Source organism: Antedon mediterranea, chromosome 6 (genome assembly GCF_964355755.1).
Source record: "Antedon mediterranea chromosome 6, ecAntMedi1.1, whole genome shotgun sequence".
Taxonomy (NCBI): domain Eukaryota; kingdom Metazoa; phylum Echinodermata; class Crinoidea; order Comatulida; family Antedonidae; genus Antedon; species Antedon mediterranea.
Genome location: NC_092675.1, coordinates 30,499,801 through 30,523,624, shown reverse-complemented (window position 1 = coordinate 30,523,624; position 23,824 = coordinate 30,499,801). Strand labels below are relative to the sequence as shown.

The 23,824-nt window shown below is 32.9% G+C and overlaps 1 protein-coding gene and 1 long non-coding RNA gene across 2 annotated transcripts in view; both read left to right on the top strand.

Moving 5' to 3' along the window:
* Positions 1-23,824, top strand: part of LOC140052575 (scavenger receptor cysteine-rich domain-containing protein DMBT1-like) — a 24,909-nt gene extending 1,085 nt beyond the window's left edge. The window contains exons 3-12 of the mRNA XM_072098185.1: positions 2-313; positions 966-1,274; positions 1,940-2,248; positions 2,837-3,145; positions 20,535-20,845; positions 21,150-21,469; positions 21,784-22,104; positions 22,419-22,738; positions 22,928-23,239; positions 23,424-23,824. Coding sequence (XP_071954286.1) covers positions 2-313; positions 966-1,274; positions 1,940-2,248; positions 2,837-3,145; positions 20,535-20,845; positions 21,150-21,469; positions 21,784-22,104; positions 22,419-22,738; positions 22,928-23,239; positions 23,424-23,797 — 3,197 coding nt within the window. The 3' untranslated portion in view covers positions 23,798-23,824. The remainder of the gene's footprint in view (position 1; positions 314-965; positions 1,275-1,939; positions 2,249-2,836; positions 3,146-20,534; positions 20,846-21,149; positions 21,470-21,783; positions 22,105-22,418; positions 22,739-22,927; positions 23,240-23,423) is intronic.
* Positions 16,316-18,487, top strand: LOC140052621 (uncharacterized). Its single transcript, XR_011845639.1, has 3 exons — positions 16,316-16,436; positions 16,837-16,972; positions 17,823-18,487. It is a non-coding gene; the product is annotated as an uncharacterized lncRNA (long non-coding RNA).

The following is a 23,824-nucleotide window of genomic DNA, read 5'->3' as shown; positions in this document are numbered from 1 at the left end:
GTTACACTTAGATTGGTAGGAGGCTACCTAGAAAGTGAGGGTCGTGTTGAAGTATTTAAGGACGGTCAATGGGGTACGGTTTGCCATAACGGGTGGGACCAGAACGATGCAAAAGTCGTCTGTCGCCAATTAGACTACCCGGATGCTCTTTCTGCCGTGACTGGATCTGAATTTGGTCAAGGAGTCGGTCCGATCCACTTCACTAGTGTCCAATGTACTGGTAATGAGTCACGATTGGATCTATGTGGCCATAGTGTTCTGACGTCATCGTGCGGACACAACAATGATGCCGGAGCTTACTGTACGCCAATAGGTTGGTAATACTGGTTTTACAAATATTTATTCTTGGAAACCCAGCACTGTGCTTTTAATTCATTATAGTATTTGGAGTATTGATGTTGAAAACATTTTGATTCATGAAATAAAGAAAACCAATGACTTGACGGTGGTAATCCTAACTAAAAATAGATTCTGTGACATCAATTTAGACCACATTTGGAATTCTACTGTTTGTTTTCAATATTCTTCTTTAGATTGTATGAATTAGAATGTTCTTTCTTCAAAACAACTTATACTATGTTCCTTTCACGAGGTTAACTTTTCATAATAATGTTCTTGTTAATTTGAATAATTGTTTTTATGAGTTATATGTATCTCTCTTATTTCATATTTAAGTAATTGTATATATTGTATTGTTTTATTCTTAAGAAGAGTTCTCAACACTGATTAATTAAATTAAATTATTTCTTGTTTTTGTTTATTGTAATGATTTTCTTTATTGCCGAAATAAATAAAAACAAATAGACAACAATAATTTATTTATTATTATTTCTTACATTTTTTATTTTTTACAAAATTCAACCATCTTTAAAGAGGGTAACCCTTCCAGTTTATATCGGCCCAGTGAGTTAACTGATATTCAGGGGATCTCTTTAATAAAATTAAAATACATTTCTATATTACAGTTCGTTTAGTTGACGGCTTAAACTCATTTGAAGGTCGTATCGAATACTACTATTATAAAGAATGGGGAACAGTATGCGATGACAACTGGGACCGCTTTGACGCCGATGTAGTCTGTCGGCAGCTTGGCTTCAGTAAAGCAATAGAGGCTACAAAGGGAGGGATTTTTGGAGCTGGCAGTGGAAGAATACATCTTGATGAAGTTGAGTGTGGTGGACAAGAGACTAATTTAGCGGCGTGTGACCATAACGTGTGGGGGAAGCATAATTGTAATCATAGCGAGGACGCAGGTGTTCGATGTGGAATTCCAGGTGCGTTATCATAAATTCACATTACCATCACATGTTATGATAATAAAACAAAAATGATTAAACAAATTACAACAATTTTCCACTAGGCGAATAATTTGTATGGATCGAGCATTCATGAGTTCTGATTAGTTGCGCAATTTATCGCGTCACAAAATACTATACCAATAATAATAATAATAATAATAACAATAATAATATGAATACGCATACGCATTAGTCAACGTTTTCAATTCGCGCGAATTTTCGCCTAGTGAAAAACAGAATTAACATAGCCGATAGGATAAAGATAAATTAAAAGCTCGGTTTCACAGATAGTAACAACTTTTGGGCGATATTATATGAATATAGATGATGCTTCTAATAACATTTTTACATTCATAATTGGATAAGTTTGGTCAGAATTTGACGTACCTAGATAATAAGGAGAGAAACTTAATAATGAATAGGCCAATTTTATATTCGTGGTATTTTCACTCTTCTCTTCGTTACCATAGCTTTAATTCAACTGAAATAAATATAGTGATAACGCATATTCATAATTTACACTGAAGATTTTTTGTTTGTTTAAAACATTATTTATAGAGCTTAGAAATAGGATAATGAGTTGTTTTGTATAAGTAAATAAGGGCGATATTGTACTATAAGTGTTGCATATTATCTTGCAGTTCGTCTTGTTGGAGGTACCACAGCTTTAGAGGGTCGTGTCGAGATATTTTACCAGGGTAAATGGGGGACAATCTGTGACGATTCGTGGGGTGTTCAAGATGCCACCGTTGTCTGCAATTCTTTGTCGTATACAGGCATTAGTGAAGCGTTTTCTCGTGCATATTTCGGTCAGGGATCTGGTGCCATTTTGCTGGATGACGTTGCATGTGTTGGCACAGAGACTGGTCTGAATCAATGTCAGTCAAGGAATATCGGAACTCATAACTGCGGTCATACTGAGGATGCTGGTGTTCGATGTTCTATGGCGGGTAAGGATTTGTTGAAATGTTTATCTTAATTTACCATAGGACAGACTGTTTAATTGGTCCAAATTGTGCTAAAGGTATTTAGGAGTAATGTGTTTAGGCACGTCATGTTTTTTATTATGCAATATATGTATATGAGTGCAATACAATACAGAATGTGCCTTCTCTCTTTAATAATTCAGATAAAATCAAATATTTGTTCCAAGACGTTAAAAATTGTTGTGTCCAGTGCAAGTTTTACTTCCCTCAGAACACGTCACTGATAACTTATCGAAAGTGTGCTAGAAGTTAAGATCAAAACAGTAATTATGTCTACATAATGATAGATATTTGTGTTTTGATATGGCTCATTTTCATCAAATCGCCATTAACGAAAACATAACTAAAGTAGTAGTACATTTTTCTTTACACCAATCTTCTAATATTCAAGACCTTACTGAAGAAGAAGGAATTAAAATCTATTTAGTTTGTCGTCAATCCGCGCTTAAAAATCTAATAAGCAGGAATGTTAAGTTGTTTGTATAAGTAAATATGGGCAATGTTATTAACTACTTGAGGTTTTATTACTTAAGTGTTAAATATATCTTGCAGTTCGTCTCGTTGGAGGTAACACAGCTTTAGAGGGTCGTGTCGAGATATTTTACCAGGGTAAATGGGGGACAATCTGTGATGATTCGTGGGGTGTTCAAGATGCAACCGTTGTCTGCAATTCTTTGTCGTACACAGGCATTAGTAAAGCGTTTTCTGGTGCCTATTTTGGTCAGGGATCTGGTGCTATTTTGCTGGATAATGTTGCATGTGTTGGTACAGAGACTGGTCTGAATCAATGTCCATCAAATGGTATTGGAATTCACAACTGTGGTCATAATGAGGATGCTGGTGTTAGATGTTCTATGCATGGTAAGTATATAACATAGAATACGCTAATGTTACACTATTTTAACGTTTTTACTATTCCAACATATAGGTAGTCTCTGCGCATACGTATTACTTTTATAACAACTTCAATAAAATAATTTACTAATATTCTTTCATCTTTCTTCAGAGAAATTAAAACACTGAATCACGAGTAGTAATGAGGTTACGGGACGGCAACCACTTTTCTATTATGTATAATTTAATAATTTCTATCTTTAATTTGAACAAAATATTTAAGCATCATTTTACAAAAAAATTAATAAAATAATTCACTAATAATTAATTATTGGTTTTAGATGGAATCTTTGATCTAACCGTTATGTGTCCAGATCCAACCGTGGAAATTGATTCTACGATAGAATCAACCATGTTTGGGGGTTATACCACTTTTCCTGATATAACTACTGATATAATACTTGGAAGAGAAAGTGACACAGGAACTGGGTTGTATGGGAGACCTGTGATGTGGAGTGATGATTATACAAGTGGAAGCACACCTGTACCTTCTGGTACTATGTTCCCTACAGGATCAACAGTTGAACAATACACTGGAAGTGACCGTACTGCCCTCATCGTCAGTATCGATGATGGTTCAGGCCTTCAAAAGGTCGGTGCTTTCTTTGCCTCCGCAACTAAAGATTCAAGATCTCAACACATACCTTTTATAATATTGTCTAAAACTGGTGAGATATATACATAGTTATTCCATTTAGCATTTATTGATTGGTTATTTAGTAGTTGAATCGTAATATAATAATAATTAATTAAGTAGGTTGCACACCTATACCTGTAACAGAAATAATTACAAATTACCTCAAGAGTATAAGTATAATTGTAAATCATTTTAAATAACCACATACAATCGTATATTGCCATTGTTTCTCCAGAATGCTTTAATCTGCACATATAAGTTTTAAACATTATTTAATCCATAGCTGACGTCACTCCACTCCAACGATCTATTACAGCCAGTATTGGTGATCACGTGACTTTACAAGTCAGTACCACAATAAATACGTCAGAATTAAAATGGAAGTTAAACAACATTAGCATACCACATGGCAATGGTAAAAATACAGTGACTATTAACAATGTCAGAACAAGTGATGCTGGAATATACGAATGTTACAAAGATAGAAACGGAAAACATGCAATCATGAGATTGATTGTCAGAGGTGAATTATTACGTATACGTTATTTAATACAGTTGGCAAATAAACATGTGTTTCCTTTTACAAATCCATTAAAAAAATTAAAAACCAAAAAAGGCTAAATCTGGACAATACTTTTGTTGTCAATAAATAATAGTTGATAATCAATAGGTTGTCCTACAAGAAAACATGGATCAGAGTGTAATGGCGATTGTCCAGTTTGTTATAATGGAGGAATATGTGACCACGTGACTGGGTTATGCATCTGTCCAGCAGGATTTAAAGGTGTTGACTGCTCAGAAGGTAATTACTGTATTCTATTTTGATTACAGGTAGATTTTAAAACGAATTAATTATTCTAATTTAATTGTAATAAATCTGGGAAAAACGCCGAACGTTTTGCAATTCTTTAAGAAATTGATATCCGCGTCTGCTTTTGCGACCTTCTTGTTAAGTTTCTCAAACTGTCTAAGGTCCTGCTTGGTTACTGTACTAGTCGAGGCAAAGTCATTAATGATGTGGCTAAACTTCCGAACAGAAAGTAAAATTGTAATCTAAAGTAAGTTTAAAGTTTACATATATTTCATTTTAGTTTGTGATTCACAAAAAGACAAAATACGTATTATGTGTTAATGTAATTTTACGAAAAAAATATATAGGCTTAGCCCACTTACACAAGTATCGTCAAACAAACAAGAAGTAAAAGATAAAGTTCGAATAAAATATATAAAATTGCAAAATTACTTGAGCATTGAAAAGTCAGGATAACTGACATTAAATAATACACCTAATTATAATAAAACGATATGATATTAGGAATTTGTTGCAATTGTAAATAATATAACGTACTATATTAAACAAAAAACAAATTGTTACATTTGTTATTTTTGAAAATGATTCTATTATAGGATGTAGTACCAGGTATTATGGTCGGTCATGTAGTATTTATTGCTCGTCTCCTTGTCAGAGTTTACTGTGTCCTCCAGATCCAGTTGGCTGTGCGTGTGCGGCAGGATTCCATGGTAATACATGTGATGAAGGTAAGTTTAAACGATCTTTTCTAGTTCTTCACAATGTAGTATTCACAGAAGGTATCAGTAGTACAGTGCTATTAAAAATCACTCAACATTAAAACAAATTACAAGCATGCAATATCTTAAACGGATCAACATATATCAAGAAGAAAGAAATGTACTTTTATTTACCAATAATACATTTAAGAGCTGTAGCTTGGTGGTTAACGTGCTTGCCTTCCAATCCTAAGGTCCGGGATTCAATCCTGACCTAGTGCCAGGGTTGTAACTCACGACTCTTTGAACTCCACTTCCTAAGCCTTAAATGAGATTTAGTATAAAGTATTAAATAGTTTATCCATCCTGTAATTGACGATTCACTCGCTGTTGGATGCGTATGAGAAAAAAAAAGAAAAAAACAGAAGTTATTTTATTAGCTGTTACATTAATGGCCTGAAAAAACGCGTTCAGCTAACTTTTTTGCAGAAAAAAATATAAAATAATAAATAAAAAAAATCCAACTGTTCAAATTGGTATACTTTTCACAAAAATAGCATGTACAGGGACAAACTACGGCGCAGGTTGTAATCAAGGATGCCACTGCAGTTCATATTACTGTGATTACAAAAAAGGATGTCGAAGTGGAGCTACATGTAACTATGGATTTGATGGAAATAAATGTCTTGGTAAATTAAAATGTTTATTTAGTAGTTATGCGTTATTCTATAATGTTATTATTATTAAAAATGGAACAGTAACACTTGTGGATCTCATTGTGGACGTGTGTTACAAGGTGTATTTTGTTATTTTTATTTTTTGTGTGTATTTTATCTGTTTTTTTCCTTAAGATCATGTGACATGCCCCGATAGACAGTTTGGTGAATTTTGTCAGTATAGTTGCCATTGTAAAACGTCATCATCATGTGATAAAGATACGGGTTACTGTGATAGTGGAAACTGTGAAGATGGATGGGGCGGTAACGACTGCCAGATAGGTTAGTTATTAATAAATTTGCAAAATATCCTACAAAACAGAACAAACACGCTCTCTACAAGGACACAACCTAAATAATTGCCAATTATTCGAGATTTTGACCAATCAATAATTTGATACGCTCTTGTATAATGCAATATATTTTTTTTCTTTTGACTTAGCTTTGCCGTATTTATTCAAGCAAGTTAATAGTACTGACGTCACAGCCACCAATATGATTATCGTGTATGATTGGACTTTTGGTGAGGATTATGGAACTGGACCAGCTTCATCTTATCAAGTGTTATATAAAAGTGAAGATGAATCAACATTTACAACAATCACAACAAATGATGACGTCTTTACAATTACTGGGTTACCGCCAAATCGAACGATTGAGGTCAAAGTTCGTGTATGTAAGAACATCGGCGGACAAGATGTTTGTGGACCAGACAGTCAAGTTGTGACAGAATCAACGATATGTTCAAGTGAGAACAATGGATCAATATATTGATAAACATCAATTAACCATTCATATTCATTATCTGAAAAAAAGCATAGAAACCTTTGACAGAACAATAATTGTGACTAGAATAATTAACCTAAGTTTACATTTTTGCTATTTTGTATTTTTACACTCAAATGCAAAAGAGGGAATATTTTCTTAATTTAATAATTTTTTTTATAGAGCCATTGGTTTCTCCACATATTATTGCAGTTTATCCATCCAGTTCTTCATTAACAGTTGCATGGCAGGTTGGTGTTTTGTATTTTCTTCTTTGAATATAACTATGAGCGCCTTGAGCACTTTGTGGAGCGCGCTTTATAAATCTTATTATCTTATATTATCTTAATTATAATCATAAATAGATTTTTTCTACAGGAAATAGATAATGATACAGAAAAAATACAGTGCAACAGTTTTCATTACGATGTATATTGTGAGTCAGATTCAGAATCTATAACTGTCACTGCTAGTGATGTTACATCAGCTACGATTGGCGGGTTAACAGCGTGCACGTGGTATACATGTAAAGTACAAATAGAGAACAATGCTGGATTCAATGGACCATGGAGTAATAATGAAACAACTAAAACTGGTAAAACAATGTTAAACCATAGAGATATTATAGTGAACTATAATATCTCTATGGTTAAACATAACTAGTTTTTTGAGTATTGACCTTTTGATTGCACTGTGTGTTTATCAATTTTGTTTGTTATTAGTTTTTAATAACATCTAATCTAATTGTTTTGTCAGAATCTAACACAAATTGTGTAGAGATATATGTGACGACAATTTGCCTAATAAAGACCAACGAAATGTCTGTCAAGCCGTTATCGCTACGAGAAAAAAAAAGTTCTTTCTCCTAATGATTATATACAGCTTGATATGTTGCATCTTTATATTTAGCATCCAAGAGATTTTTGCAATTTATTGTATTATTTTCTATTTCTTTATTTCTGTTATATACTGTAATATATTAATCTACGGTAGACTTTACAATCGTTGAATATAATATCGGAAGTTTGGCATTGTTTTACTAACATTATAATTGTTATGTATTTCTTAGTTCCAAGCAAAGTTAATGGACTTTCTGATATTTCTGGGCCCGATTATATTTCTTTATCTTGGAATGAAGTGACATATGGAAACTGTCCTGTTATGTATAACGTAACTTATCAACTAATACAATTTGATATGTGTGATAACACTAGTAATGAAGTCATCAATAAAGGTCCCGTTCAAACTGCTTCATACATCTTATCAAATCTGAGTGCGTATTCTCGATATCGAATCCAAGTTACTGCGGTGTCTAATGACGTAGCTGGAGCAGCATCAGATGAACATACAGTACAAACAGAAGAAAGTGGTAGGCAAAAAATGAATACTGTACTTTTATTAACAATATATTACTAAGTAGTGTTAATATGTTCCATAGAATACATCTTTCGTCACATGATTGATGATAATTTAAATACAAAGTAGAGCATATACACTATATCACAGTTTACTAGTCTATATTCCTATTTCTGTAGGTTATTATCATATCTGTGTGCATTACTATAAGTGCAACTATTAATTCATAGTGTGTTTTGATTCTAAAATAACTTGTGCAGAAGAAATATGATCTTACTTTAGTTCAACTGGTCTTTTAGAAATATCGCATTCTGTCTACTTGTCATAGGATTTGCAGGAATGTGGTCAGAGGAAATGTGATATAAATTATGTCTGTAAGTTACGATTATTAATAATAGTTTCTCCTTTATTTCTTATAAAAGCTCCTGATCAAGCGACTGAGATAATGACAATGTCTGATCAAGAGCCGTATTCTTTGACTATATCGTGGTTGGAGATTCCGTGTGGTAGTCGTAATGGTGACATGGTGTATGAATATTCATTGAAAGATAATAATAATGTTGTTATAAAAAGAAGTACTACAAAGTCTAACATAGTGAAAATAGAGGAAAATATAAAGCCATGTAATGTATATACTTTTGAAGTTTATGGAAAGAACCAAAATCTAGAAGGACCAAAAACATCTGATATTATTCAAAGTGGCACTGTAGGTAAGACTACATTAATATATCAGGAATTAAGTTTAAATAACTTTATTTATTTAAAATGTCTTCATTAACGATTTATAGGTAAAAGCCGTTACTTATGCATATTAATTTATTAATTTACATGTTTACGGTTTACGGTATAGGCCTAGGCCTAGGACTATACCGTAAACATGTATTTTATTCCTTTTTTATTCCAGGCCATATATTATTTGTTTGAAAAATAGTATAGCTAATGGAATAGAACCTATTACACACCATATTATTACTTTTCTAGCTCCGGGAGATCCTGCAAATGTCAAAGTAACTTCTGGAAAGAACACAGTTGAAGTTGAATGGGAAGCTCCAACCAGTAATGATTGTACAGTACATAATTATACAGTGACACTGACGTCATCAGGAGGTGGTAAAATTAGCAAAACCGTGAGTGGATCAGTAACGAGTACGACGTTTATGAGTGATGACGGTATCAAGGCAAACACAGAGTATACTGTTGAGGTCAGTTATTATTTTAAACATACTAAACCAAAAATAAATTGTTCAATTGTTTTACCCTTTCACATTATTTATTCAGGCAAGTTAACCAAGGTATATTTTTTGTAGTAAAAGGTTTACCAATATTTTCCTGCTGAAACTGATTAGTCAACACTCAAAATATACCTTTCTACAAAATAAAGTTGGGTTGCCTGATTGTTGTTGCTTGATTGTTTTTGCTTATAGATTGTGGCGAGTAATGATATGGGTACTTCTGCTGACAATGGAGGTATAAGCGCAAAATATAAGACACAAGTTAGAGGTACGTACGTAAGACAGTTAATTTTGTTTTATTCATATCATTTTTCTTCATTTTAATAGAGTTTGTTTTTACTTAGTATTGATATTAGTCGTGCTATCTACCGACATAAAGAATAATTTCTTTTCTCTTTTAGTTGTACTAATATCAGGACTAGTAACTGTGTGTTTGGTGATACTACTTTTATTGGTTGTGATATTGAAACGAAGGTAGGACAATATAGGATTTGTATTGTTTATAATGTAGACTACAATCTTTTATTGTTCCATTATATATGTATATCATTAAGTTAATAAAAGCTATATCATTGAGAATCTCTTAGTTTGGACAAGAATTTACAGTAATTTAGTTAATTCATTTTTTATATTCATGTTTTGATTTTTGATATTGCTAAATGTCTGGCTAAATGAATGAATGCATTAACAATCAAAAATGTATAAAAGTTTGTTGAGCTGGGATGGGAAATAGCAATGATGGTTTAGAGAGCTTATTTTGAATGTGGCATACCTAGGTGCATAATTGCGTCACCACGAATTTCAATAATATATTCTTTACCTACCACGTAAGCCTAACTTTAATTTGAGTAAATTTGATGCATGTGGAATCTAGTTTTTGATCGATTTCTTGTATTTTACTATCAGTACAACTTTTAGAAGACTTAACGATACAACTGACAATATTGCTGTACCGAACGTGTTATATAACGCGTACGGACAAGGTATGTATAAACAAAATTAAATACTTCACTATTATACCGTATTCTATAAATTAGAATTATAATTATTCTATAATTAAGTATTCACTCGATTAAATAAATATTGTTTGTTTTACATTTCAGCGTTGAGAATTTTCACCATGCTATTTGCTCTCACAGCAAGTTATATTAGTAGTATTAAAATGTTTTTGCACAATATTATTATTATCAGCCAAAAATTTGAAAGAAAGAAGAAACAATTTGTAGGATGGGTAAGATTTACAAAAAAATTATTTAAAATATTAAATGATTTTGTCTACAGAATCCGATGAAAATGAACTTGGAAATGATTCACCAACCCCGAAAATCAAATGTACTCAGAAACCTATGACTTCACTGAAACCTGGTCAAAACCCTATGCCGAAACTTACACCAATACCATCACAGAAATCTGTGTCAAAATCGAAACTAAAAACCCGCTATCAGTCAGTACGTTTGCACGATCTTCAAGGGTACGTCCGCAAAAGAAAAGGCCACAAAACTGAAACCTTTCAAAAGGAGTTTGACGTGAGTTTAGTTGCTTGGTTAAAATCTGTAAAATTGAGTTTATTAAAGTTTTACGATATTTGTTGGTTCTAGAGTCTTTTATAATGACATGTAATGTAACAAACACAATTTATTATCTGTAATGTTTATTTTTTATATTACATTTTGCTCCTTTTAAAACATAGGATATTGCATGCCAACTTTTATATCCATGCACCGAAGCTAATAAGTATAACAACACGAATAAGAATAGATTTAGAAACATCTTACCGTGTAAGTTATCATACCTATAACTTTTACAATATGAATTCAGTAAGTGAAATTGTGCATTTTGATAAAAAAAATATATTAAGATCGAAACAGTATTACGGTCTGCAGATTAGATATAACATTATTATTTTATGATAAAACGTTATTTTAATAATTGTTCTTACATTTATATCATTATTATACGTCAAATGCGTGTCCCGTGATGATAACATTACTGAGTAATACCATTTGGCTTTCTTTTTCTTCTAGATAACCACTCACGTGTGATTCTAAAGGACATTGATGATGGTCAATCCGATTATATTAACGCTTCATATATCAAGGTTAAAACAAAGTTGTTATATATTAACAAGTTATTAATAAGTTTGGATCACTCATTTTTCATAAGACGTTGGATGAATGATCGTGAGATCATGATTCTAATCCAACTCTTGCTACATTTCTTGTATCCTTAGGCAAGATACTTTACTTACTCCACCCAGGTGTATAAAATGGGTAGCCGGTTAGACACAGCTTTGCGCTGATTACTAGCTGTATTATTGGATTATGTTTCCATACGTGTTTGATAAAAAAATGACCTGGGTAATAATATGCTATTTAAAGCGTCTTTGAGTATGATTATTCATGAAATAAAGATTTTATTTTAAAATTTATCTTACAGTTTAACGACAATCCTAAAGCGTACATTGCATCTCAAGGTATTTTAAAAATATTATTATGTATAAATATGCATTTCAAGAATAATTACCGATTTGAATAGAAATGAAATTAAGATATCATACTATTTTACATATTTAAAATACATTTAAAAATGTTTGATGCCATTAAATAAATACAGATCCAAATGTTATACATATTAAATGATGCCATTAAATACATACAGGTCCAAATGAAGCAAGCGTGAATGATACTTGGAGAATGGTTTGGCAAGAAAGCAATATCATTGTTATGGTTACAAATCTAGTGGAGAAACATAAGGTAAGGTCACATGATTCACTATTGCCTTTATTCACAGTGGCAACCTATTGCTCTTATTAACGAGTTTATTAAGCTATAACATCCAATTAATATTATGCGTTTTATTGTATATTTTTATTTATGTAGATGAAATGTATACAGTACTGGCCTGAAGCAGGGGAAACAAATAAATATGGTGATATTTTTGTTCAGAATGTAAACGAAAATGTAAATAGAAATTTCACCATTAGGACATTCAGGTTGAAAATAGTAAGTATTTTATTTTTTTATTTCTGTCTTATGGTAACAGTTTCGGATGTGATAATTGGGGTTGCCATACCTCATCTACTCGAGTGTTTCGGCAACGTGAAAATACATACAATCCGGAAATCTAACAGAACCCATATAACAGTCGATACTATTTCAATGGTTCACATAATCAGAAAGAGAAAATGAGAGAGTTACAACCTCCACCAGGAGTAACACGTTAAAACAGACCCAGAATCGTGGAGAGGACAGTGCAGTGCGCGTGTGTATTTTAAATTATTGTATGATGTTATAGGCATAATATGACCTGACGTTTATGAGCACTAAATATTGTGAAGGTTGATGGCTGGTTTTGAAGACAAAATGGTATGAACATTTGGTCAAAATCAGTTTTGGTAATAACAGACAGTTGTGTAAAAATAGTATATCAGAATATATGGGTGAACAAGTAAACTCACAGTTTAAAATTTCCTAGTTTAGCCTCGGCTTTACTAGGAAACCTTTGTCTTCGCAAACCTCGAGTTCGGCCGTGTTTGCAAACTTAACGTTTGCTAGTAGACAGGCTTACTATTCTGCATATTGCTGTAAGTATATTGATCTAAAGGTAAATTACACGAATTAGTACCAACTAAATAATGAATTGAAGGTATACCTAAAGATGACTGAATGTTATTATTAACAAATTAGAACAAAGCAGAGAAATTTGTCCGACATTACCAATTCACCGCATGGGTGGACATACATCTTCCTACATCTCCAGCACCTCTACTTGAGTTTATTTATAAAATAAAAGATGCAAAAACATCTCTTGGTCCAGTGATAGTTCATTGCAGGTAAAGACAAGACTTATTTTAAAGTAGTTGTATATCATTTAAAGAGATTGGAAATACACTAATTTCTATCTTTCTAATAATTATCTTAAAGAATGCTAATATTACCAAATGAAACATTTCCAAATAATTTAAAATAAGACAGTTTTGTAGAAAAAAAACACACGGCAACAGACTTTCAGTTTAAATTACGCATTTTTTAAAACTTGTCGGCAAACTAATTACATATCATTGTCATAGTTCGTTGTTAAAAGTATTATTTAAAAGAATTAAAGGCATTGCAGTGAATATTAATGTGGAAGAGTGACCTTAACTGGTAAAATGATTTGATTTTTGTTATTATAAGTGATGGCGTTGGACGGACTGGTATAGTAATAACCATTGATGCTATGTTGGACATGGCTGAAGAAAAGGATAAAATCGATGTATACAACTTTGTGAAAGAAATGAGAGAAAACAGGCTTAATATGGTACAAACACAGGTAAGGGAATGTCAACAACTGTAATTGTACAACTAACGATACTATACTATATCAATCGATATTCTTCGACAGAGGTATGCCACACTGCCTTTATATCTGTACTAGATCTCTATATTTATGATTTAGATTCTTACGACTATGGCTTGAGTAGTATGTTGTTTTTTCAGTTTTTAGACTTTTTTGAAATATTATACAGGTTTATTATTTCTATGTTTGTAGACAATTAAAATGGAAACCTAAATTGTTCATTTTAGGAACAGTATGTGTTTATTTACGAGACTATTTTGGAGAGTTTATTTTGTGAACCGACTCATATACCAACAGGGGCATTCATGAATTCTTTCAATCAATTGAAAGAAACCAATAGTCGACTTGGAAGAAAACGATTACAAGAACAGCAGAATGTGAGTAATATATCAATCAACTGCAGTATTCGGATAATATATATTACTAAGGGTTACTAATAAACTGAAATTAGAAATCTAATTTATAAACCAACAATAATAAGAAATAAATTCTGACAATTTTGAACATTTTAAGCGCGCGTACGCATGCGTTATATGCGCTACGCACGTAATTGTATTGCTATATGATGAAATATGACCTGAAATTTATGAGTACCAAATTTTGTTTAAAAGTGATTCATGCTTGTGAAGATATGATTACAAACGTGATTTCGTTAAATCGCGCGTAGACCGCGTAATGTTTGATTGCGCACCGTGAAAACATAACCACATCGATTCCTGGCCATAAGGAATATACTCTGAAAAATTGACTTAGTTAGATGAAACTGATATCAAGATAATTGACGGACAAATAGTGCTAAGGAAAGAATAAATAAATAAATAAATAAATAAATAAATAAATAAATAAAGATTTTGACAGAATCAAGAGGTTATATGCATATCATGCATATAACCTAATAATGTTGTGATCCCTTTTCCCCCAAAAATGTTGATTGTTTTTTTTAATTAAAGGTTCTAGATGCGCTGTCACCGCTTCCATCGCATGATGCAACTTGCATAGGTACTAAGTGTGCAAACGTCAATAAGAACAGATATCCACGTGTAGTACCGTGTACGTATCCAATACAATTCAATTAAATATTTATTTATTTCAAATTGATTAACATTTAAAAACATTTCTTTTGATTTTCGAATTATTTCTGAAATTAAAACAGACTGAAAAAGAAAGAAATGTCTACAAATGGTAATTCAATTTCTTAGTGGTGATGTCGATAATCTTGAAGATAATGATGATAAACCTATACTTGCATTATATTTGGTTGATCAAAAACAAGACAATGATGATGAGGATTAGGCCTACAACTGATGCTGAATAATAATGATGATTATTAAATTCATAATCTAGCCCACTGGGATTTAGGATGTGTGTGGTGAAGAAGGCAAATTATTGTACAGTTTTATTTTACATTTCAGTGGACAATGCGATACCTTTTCTATTATCTACAGATGGGGATCGTAACGATTATATTAATGCTTCGTTTTGTAAAGTAAGTATATCTTAATGGAAGAGTTCAGTGACCCAACTTAATGACTACAGAATGTATTTTATTTATATAATGCATTTCAGTATAAACTTTAGATTTGGGATTCAGTTGTATATTGGTCACTATGAACAGTAAGTAAATGTATAAATTATACACGGAAAAAATAATATTTCAACGTCCTGAAAATGTATAAATAATAATAACAACATAAATAAGCACTTTTTGTATCTTCAATTTATTTATCCAACAGTGATACAACATTGTGGCGTGTTGATGTATAAATATAACCTAAATGTCTTGAACATCATCTGTAGTATTGTTAATGTAAGATAATTGATCAGATACGAGCCTATCATGTTATATCATATAGGGCTACGGACAACAAGATAATAAGTATGTTGTGACGCAAGCACCGATGCCAAACACAGTGTCGGACTTTTGGAGACTGATTTATGAATATAATTTGCATATCATTGTAATGTTAAACAACGAAGACACCAATGATAAGGTAATTAATATAAACATGTATTTTTAAAAAGGTTTTTATAAAGGCATTGCAAAAATGAAGTTATTTTCTAAATCAATAAAGGTCAAAGGACGAAGTAGCCGTAATTGTAGGCCTACTTATTTATTAAGTTAAAAGGAGGAGTCTGATGTGTGATTGGCTTCTTAGTTTTGCATACAAAAGACCATTACTTTCTATATGGAATGATATCATGTTTGTTGTTTTATGTCAACTATCATTCTTCCCAGAATAATAACATTTATTTATTTAATATTATTTATTGTATTTATTTTTATATTTTGAGACGATCGGTGCTTATTTTCCACAAGAGTTTAATGTTCAAACAATCGTCGGCCCCTTTATTGTTCAACTTGCTTCAAGCGAACACCATGGTTGTATCGTAAAACGAACATTGCATTTATCAAAGGTAGGCCTACCGATTGTATGCGTATTGGCTTTACTATTTAAGTGTTATCTAACTATCAAAGTAAATGTTAAACATTTTCTTACGCCTGGTTGCTTTAAATTTTATTTTCTAACATTATTTTTATTTCCCAAGATTAAACAAAAGCGTCGGGAAATACATCATTTTCAATACTGTGATTGGCCTAATAATTCAGGAAAGCCTACTTCAGTGGAATCTTTTTTGCAACTACGATCCGATGTTGATAAGTGTAAACGAATGAATCAACACAACATCGTTGCTGTTCATTGTTTGTAAGTGTCAAACAAGAATAATAAAAAAAGACAAACAAATAAACTATTCAATAATTATTACACAGCGGGCCAAATTACTTCAACAACTGAAAGATCTTTAATGTGGATGGAGCCGAATGATATTTGACTATAGTATAAGTAACGCTATCAACAATCTTAGTGCGCATACAAGATTTTGAATATCTGTTATTAGTAATGAGTCCACATAATAATGTAGTAAATAATTGTGTAATTGGTTGACTTTGCGCATTTAAAGACCTTTGTGTACAATATTGTTTAATTTCCTATTTCGATACGGCAAAAGCATTTAGAAATGGGATGTTGCTAAATCAGTCATCAGTCATGCACTGCATTGATGGTTTGAAATATTATGATAAATGTTCTTTGCATTCACCCACAGAGATGGCAGGAGTCGATGTGGATACTTCTGCGCAGTAGACTCGATCATTCAGATGATTAATGAAGAAGCCATCGTTGACGTCTTTCAGAATATCAAACTGATTAAAAGTACTTGTCCGTCTTTGATAAAGTCTAAGGTAATATTACTAAATACTAATGACGAATGATGACAAACAAATTTCCCATCGTGATGACATCAATGAAGACTTTTATTAACAGTGATGGTAAATGTAGGAGCGTGGGAGTGTTGTTAATGTTAGTATGGTAAATTATGAATCCACATCAGGCATTAACATGGCATGGGATTGTAAAAGGAATGTGACGATAAAAATGACAAATGACTACCGTGATGATAAGATTTTAATATGGATGACAACGAAAATAATAACAATGGAAGTTGATGATAATTTTGTAAATATAGTGAAGCAATGTAATCAAATTGATGGTAACGATGTATTTGTAATATCATGGCCTATAGCTAATGTTACGTTTACTTTACAGTTATAATAATAATAACACTACTACTAATAATAATAATAGTTCATTCTTATATAAGCAAGCTCTCAATGTGCTGAACATTTTATTATCCCAGTCATTTCCTGATCAAACACCTATGGAAACATACTCCCATATATGCAGCTAGTAATCAGCGCAAAGTTGTGTCTTGATCTAACCGGGTTCCCAATTATACACCTGGGTGGAGAGAGGCAAACGTAAGTAAAGTATCTTGCCTAAGGATACAAGCAATGCGGCGAGAGTTGGATTCGAACCTCGGTCTAACGGTCAGTAGTCGAACGTCCAACACACATCACCACACGCCCTCACATAATTGATGGTAACGATGTATTTGTAATGACATGGCCTATAGCTAATGTTACGTTTACTTTACAATTGATGGTAACGATGTATTTGTAATGACATGGCCTATATCTAATGTTATGTTATGTAATGACATGGCCTATAGATAATGTTACGTTTACTTTACAGGAGCAATACAAGTCATGCTACGAGACGGTACAGTACTACCTTGATTCGTTCGAAACCTATGGAAACTTCCAATAACAACTAATGCTACGAGACGGTACAGTACAGTACTACCTTGATTCGTTCGAAACCTATGGAAACTTCCAATAACAACTAATTAAAATTTTAAAAAGAATCATGTAAAATACCGTTTGTATTATCGACTATCAATAACAATATTTTAAGATATTAATATTCCAATGTTTTAAAGCAACACTATCAAATTGAAATAAACGGAATTACTAAACTCGGTACAGTACTTTTTACAAGATAGTACTGGTAATTGTTACAAGCAAGGTTAAATGGTTGTTATAGTGTTGGTAGATGATAGTAGTATCTATACTAAAGCAGTAGTAAACAGTAAAACCCAAGTTTGTTGAGTATAATAGTTCTTCTACAGTAGGCCTATATTCACACTATAACATAACAATTATTATTTTATAAGGTAGAATGTATTATCTAGAACTTTAGTAACGAAAAAAATTTATTAAGATATTTCAAATCTCATCCCAACTTTTGGCTTGCATATGGTAGAAATATGTTGTCAGTAAATCGTCTGTTACATACGCAAGCATACCCAGACAACGTAACGTCTGTAATACTTTTGTATTGGATCAAAAAAACATAAATTCAATATCATCTTAAAATCAGTTATAGCCATGCGACATAGACATTGATTATTATGTCATATCATCAAATGGAACTAAATATTTTATATAAATTCCATATTATTTTTTAACAATGGTTAATGTTTGAATGATTAGTATATAAATGCGTCTCTTTTTTATCAACATTGTTAGTATATATTTATATTATATTATAATTATAACGCTTTACTTGTATCATCACAAGGAAATTTTGTGGAAACTCGATGGTTTCAATGTAGTATCCAATGATATCCGCTTATCAAGAGCAGCCAAGTGTTAGTAGAGGAGGTAGCTGTAACAATATCAAATTATAGTTCCTAGCATTTAATGCCACGTTTTTAATATAGTACCGTAACCAATATCAAATTATTATAGTTCCTGGTGTATATTACTTTTCGTGTCATTAAAAAAAACCCAAAATATAGAATAAGCAATAAGTGTGTTAATTCTAAAAACTTCCTCTACATAAGTATTGCCTATGCCACAATTAGTAATCTTTAACAATACTCACTTTCGATCAAATATCAATTCTCATCAGAGCATTTATCCTATCACTCCCGCACCCACTGTCAGAACATTTTAACGAAATATTAGTTGAATTGGAGGACACATTGTGTTTGTACAAATTATGTCACCCCTAGGGACTACGTCGTCATTCAGAATTATTTGTGTGAGCTTTTCCATTATTGTTATGCTTGATGCGGTAAAAACAGGTAAGTTTGTGTGGGCTTTTCTATTATTGTTATGCTTGATACGGTAAAAACAGGTAAGTTTGTGTGGGCTTTTCTATTATTGTTATGCTTGATGCGGTATAAACAGGTAAGTTTGTGTGGGCTTTTCCATTATTGTTATGCTTGATGCGGTAAAAACAGGTAAGTTTGTGTGGGCTTTTCCATTATTATTATGCTTGATGCGGTATAAACAGGTAAGTTTGTGTGAGCTTTTCCATTATTGTTATGCTTGATGCGGTAAAAACAGGTAAGTTTGTGCGGGCTTTTCTATTATTGTTATGCTTGATGCGGTAAAAACAGGTAAGTTTGTGTGAGCTTTTCCATTATTGTTATGCTTGATGCGGTAAAAACAGGTAAGTTTGTGTGGGCTTTTCTATTATTATTATGCTTGATGCGGTAAAAACAGGTAAGTTTGTGTGGGCTTTTCCATTATTGTTATGCTTGATGCGGTATAAACAGGTAAGTTTGTGTGAGCTTTTCCATTATTGTTATGCTTGATGCGGTAAAAACAGGTAAGTTTGTGTGGGCTTTTCCATTATTGTTATGCTTGAGACGGTAAAAACAGGTAAGTTTGTGTGGGCTTTTCCATTATTATTATGCTTGATGCGGTAAAAACAGGTAAGTTTGTGTGGGCTTTTCCATTATTGTTATGCTTGATGCGGTAAAAACAGGTAAGTTTGTGTGAGCTTTTCCATTATTGTTATGCTTGATGCGGTAAAAACAGGTAAGTTTGTGTGAACTTTTCCATTATTGTTATGCTTGATGCGGTAAAAACAGGTAAGTTTGTGTGGGCTTTTCCATTATTGTTATGCTTGATTCGGTAAAAACAGGTAAGTTTAGTTTGTATAGTTTGCTAGTTTAATCAAAGATTCTAAACATAAATTTAAACCTATTACACGAGTAATTATATTTGTTAAATTGTTCTCTGGGGCCTCATTTGCGTTTAAGATTGTTGGATCCTAACTGCCAGTGACTTAATTATACGTTTATAGAATTTCAGATACTTTTTTAACGTGCTCTGATTTAATTAAATTAACGTTATACTATCTTATTATTTGGACTTTTAAAAGTATGCCTAATATAACAGGTGACTGATATTTTAGATATTGTAAACCAAATTTAAAGTTTCTGAATAGAGACGCTATAGAAACTAATAAATAGATAATTGTTTGATATTCACATAGTGTACATGTCTATCAAATGATTGTTAGATTATTGCTATAACAATTCTATTATTACAGTATTTTGAATATTGGAATAAGTACAAGAGTGCAATATGTTAATGTTTTTTTCAAAAGATGTTCGTCTCGTTGGCGGGTCAGGCCAATATGAAGGACGCGTTGAGATCTACTACAACGGCAAATGGGGAACGATTTGTGACGATAACTGGGATATACATGATGCGACAGTAGTATGCCGTCAGCTAGGGTATGTAGATGCTACTGGAGCTCCAGGTCGTGCCGCCTATGGTGAAGGGAATGCTGCCATCCTGCTGGATGAAGTAGCGTGTTCTGGATCAGAGAGCAATATCCTCGACTGTGACAGCAATGGTTTGAATGTGAACGATTGCAGGCACTCTGAAGATGCTGGAGTGGTTTGTAATTGTAAGATAATACTCTGAACTGCATACAGTATTTAGTAATGTAAGATGATTACGAATATTGTATTATGGTATGACACCAAAGGAAATCTAACGATAATAATTAGAAAATGTCTGGCTCAACATACTGCCATACAAATATCTGCGCATATTCAATAATTTGTTAATTGGTAATATTTTTTTCCGAATCGGCATCATAATTTTATAAAAAAAAAATATTTTTTGTGTATGTATAACATGGATTTCAAATCATGGCAAACGAAGTTAGTGTTCCAGTAATTTTTAATAAAACACATGAATGTTTTTTTTTAACCAAGATATTCGTCTGGTTGGTGGGTCAGGCCAATATGAAGGACGTGTTGAAATCTACTATAACGGCGAATGGGGAACGATTTGTGACGATAACTGGGATATACATGATGCGACAGTAGTATGCCGTCAGCTAGGGTATTTAGATGCTACTGGAGCTCCAGGTCGTGCTGCCTATGGTGAAGGGAATGCTGGCTCACCCATCCTGCTTGATAATGTAGCGTGTTCTGGATCAGAGAGCAATATCCTTGATTGTAGCAGCAATGGTTTGAATGTGCACAATTGCGGGCACTCTGAAGATGCTGGAGTGATTTGTGTAAATAGTAAGATAATACTGAGAGCTACTTACAGTATTTAGTGATGCAAGATGGTCACAAATATTGTATTATGATATGACACCAAAGGAAATCTAACGATAAAAATTAGAAAATGTCTGGCTCAACATACTGTCATACAAATATCTGAGCATATTCAATAATTTGTTAATTGATAATATTTTTTACAGAATCAGCATCATAATTTTTATAATTTTTTTAAAATGTTGTGTGTATGTATAACATATGGATTTAAAATCATGGCAAACGAAGTTAATGTTTCAGTTATTTATAATAAAACACATGAATGATTATTTTTTTAAACCAAGATGTTCGTCTCGTTGGTGGGTCAGGCCAATATGAAGGACGTGTTGAAATCTACTATAACGGCGAATGGGGAACGATTTGTGACGATAACTGGGATATACATGATGCGACAGTAGTATGCCGTCAGCTAGGGTATTTAGATGCTACTGGAGCTCCAGGTCGTGCTGCCTATGGTGAAGGGAATGCTGGCTCACCCATCCTGCTTGATAATGTAGCGTGTTCTGGATCAGAGAGGAATATCCTTGATTGTAGCAGCAATGGTTTGAATGTGCACAATTGCGGGCACTCTGAAGATGCTGGAGTGATTTGTGTAAATAGTAAGATAATACTATGAGCTACTTACAGTATTTAGTGATGCAAGATGGTCAAAAATATTGTATTATGATATGACACCAAAGGAAATCTAACGATAAAAATTAGAAAATGTCTGGCTCAACATACTGCCATACAAATATCTGAGCATATTCAATAATTTGTTAATTGATAATATTTTTTACAGAATCAGCATCATGATTTTTATAATTTTTTTAAAATGTTGTGTGTATGTATAACATATGGATTTAAAATCATGGCAAACGAAGTTAATGTTTCAGTTATTTATAATAAAACACATGAATGATTATTTTTTAAAACCAAGATGTTCGTCTCGTTGGTGGGTTAGGCCAATATGAAGGACGTGTTGAAATCTACTACAACGGCGAATGGGGAACGATTTGTGACGATAACTGGGATATACATGATGCGACAGTAGTATGCCGTCAGCTAGGTTATTTAGATGCTACTGGAGCTCCAGGTCGTGCCGCCTATGGTGAAGGGAATGCTGCCTCACCCATCCTGCTTGATAATGTAGCGTGTTCTGGATCAGAGAGCAATATCCTTGATTGTAGCAGCAATGGTTTGAATGTACATGATTGCAGTCATAAAGAAGACGCAGGCGTGGTTTGCGGAAATTGTAAGATAATCCTTTTATAAATTTAAATATATGTATAACAGATAATAATGTCCCGTTATTTATTCGTATAGGCCTGTTCATCAAAACAAGGGTTGACCCGGTGCTTAATAAGGATACCGGCAGATAAGCAGATAATTTATAGTCACAATAGATGAATAAATAATAGATTTACAATGGTTTTTTCTACAGATACCCTTCGATTGACAGAAGGCACCCTGGAGAGCGAGGGTCGTGTTGAAGTATTTAAGGACGGACAATGGGGTACGGTTTGCGATAACGGATGGGACCAGAAAGATGCAAAAGTCGTCTGTCTGCAATTAGAATACCCGGATGCTCTTTCTGCCGTGACTGGATCTGAATTTGGTCAAAGAGTCGGTCCGATCCACTTCGGTAGTGTCCAATGTACTGGTACAGAGCCACAATTACATTTGTGTAGTCATAGTGTTATGACGTCATCGTGCGGACAACAAAATAATGCTGGAGTCCGCTGTATGCCAAAAGGTTTGTAACTCAAATTGTATGTATTAACACTATTGATTCCAATCATTCTTCCAACCAAGTAATTATTTTCTATTTTTCTTGTTTAAATGTGATCGCTTCCGACAACAATTCAGCGGCATTGTTTTTTTTTTACTATTGGTGAAAATATATATATTTTTTGGATGAACACATTTCTATATTATAGTTCGTTTAGTTGATGGCTTAAACTCATTTGAGGGTCGCATTGAGTACTTCTACAACAAGGAATGGGGAACAGTATGCGATGACAACTGGGATCGCTTTGACGCCGATGTAGTCTGCCGGCAGCTTGGCTTTGGAGCGGCGGAGGTTACAAATAGTGACATTTTTGGAGCGGGCAGTGGAAGAATACATTTTAGTGAGGTTGAGTGTGATGGACAAGAGACTAATTTAGCAGCGTGTGACCATAGCGTATGGGGGAAGCCTAAGTGTAATCATTGGGAGGACGTGGGTGTAAAATGTAAACTTCCAAGTGCGTATAACACAAATTCATTTAGTATAAAAATGCAGTATTTTACCCAAAAATATTATACTGTATAATGTCATCATCATTATTGACGATAACCA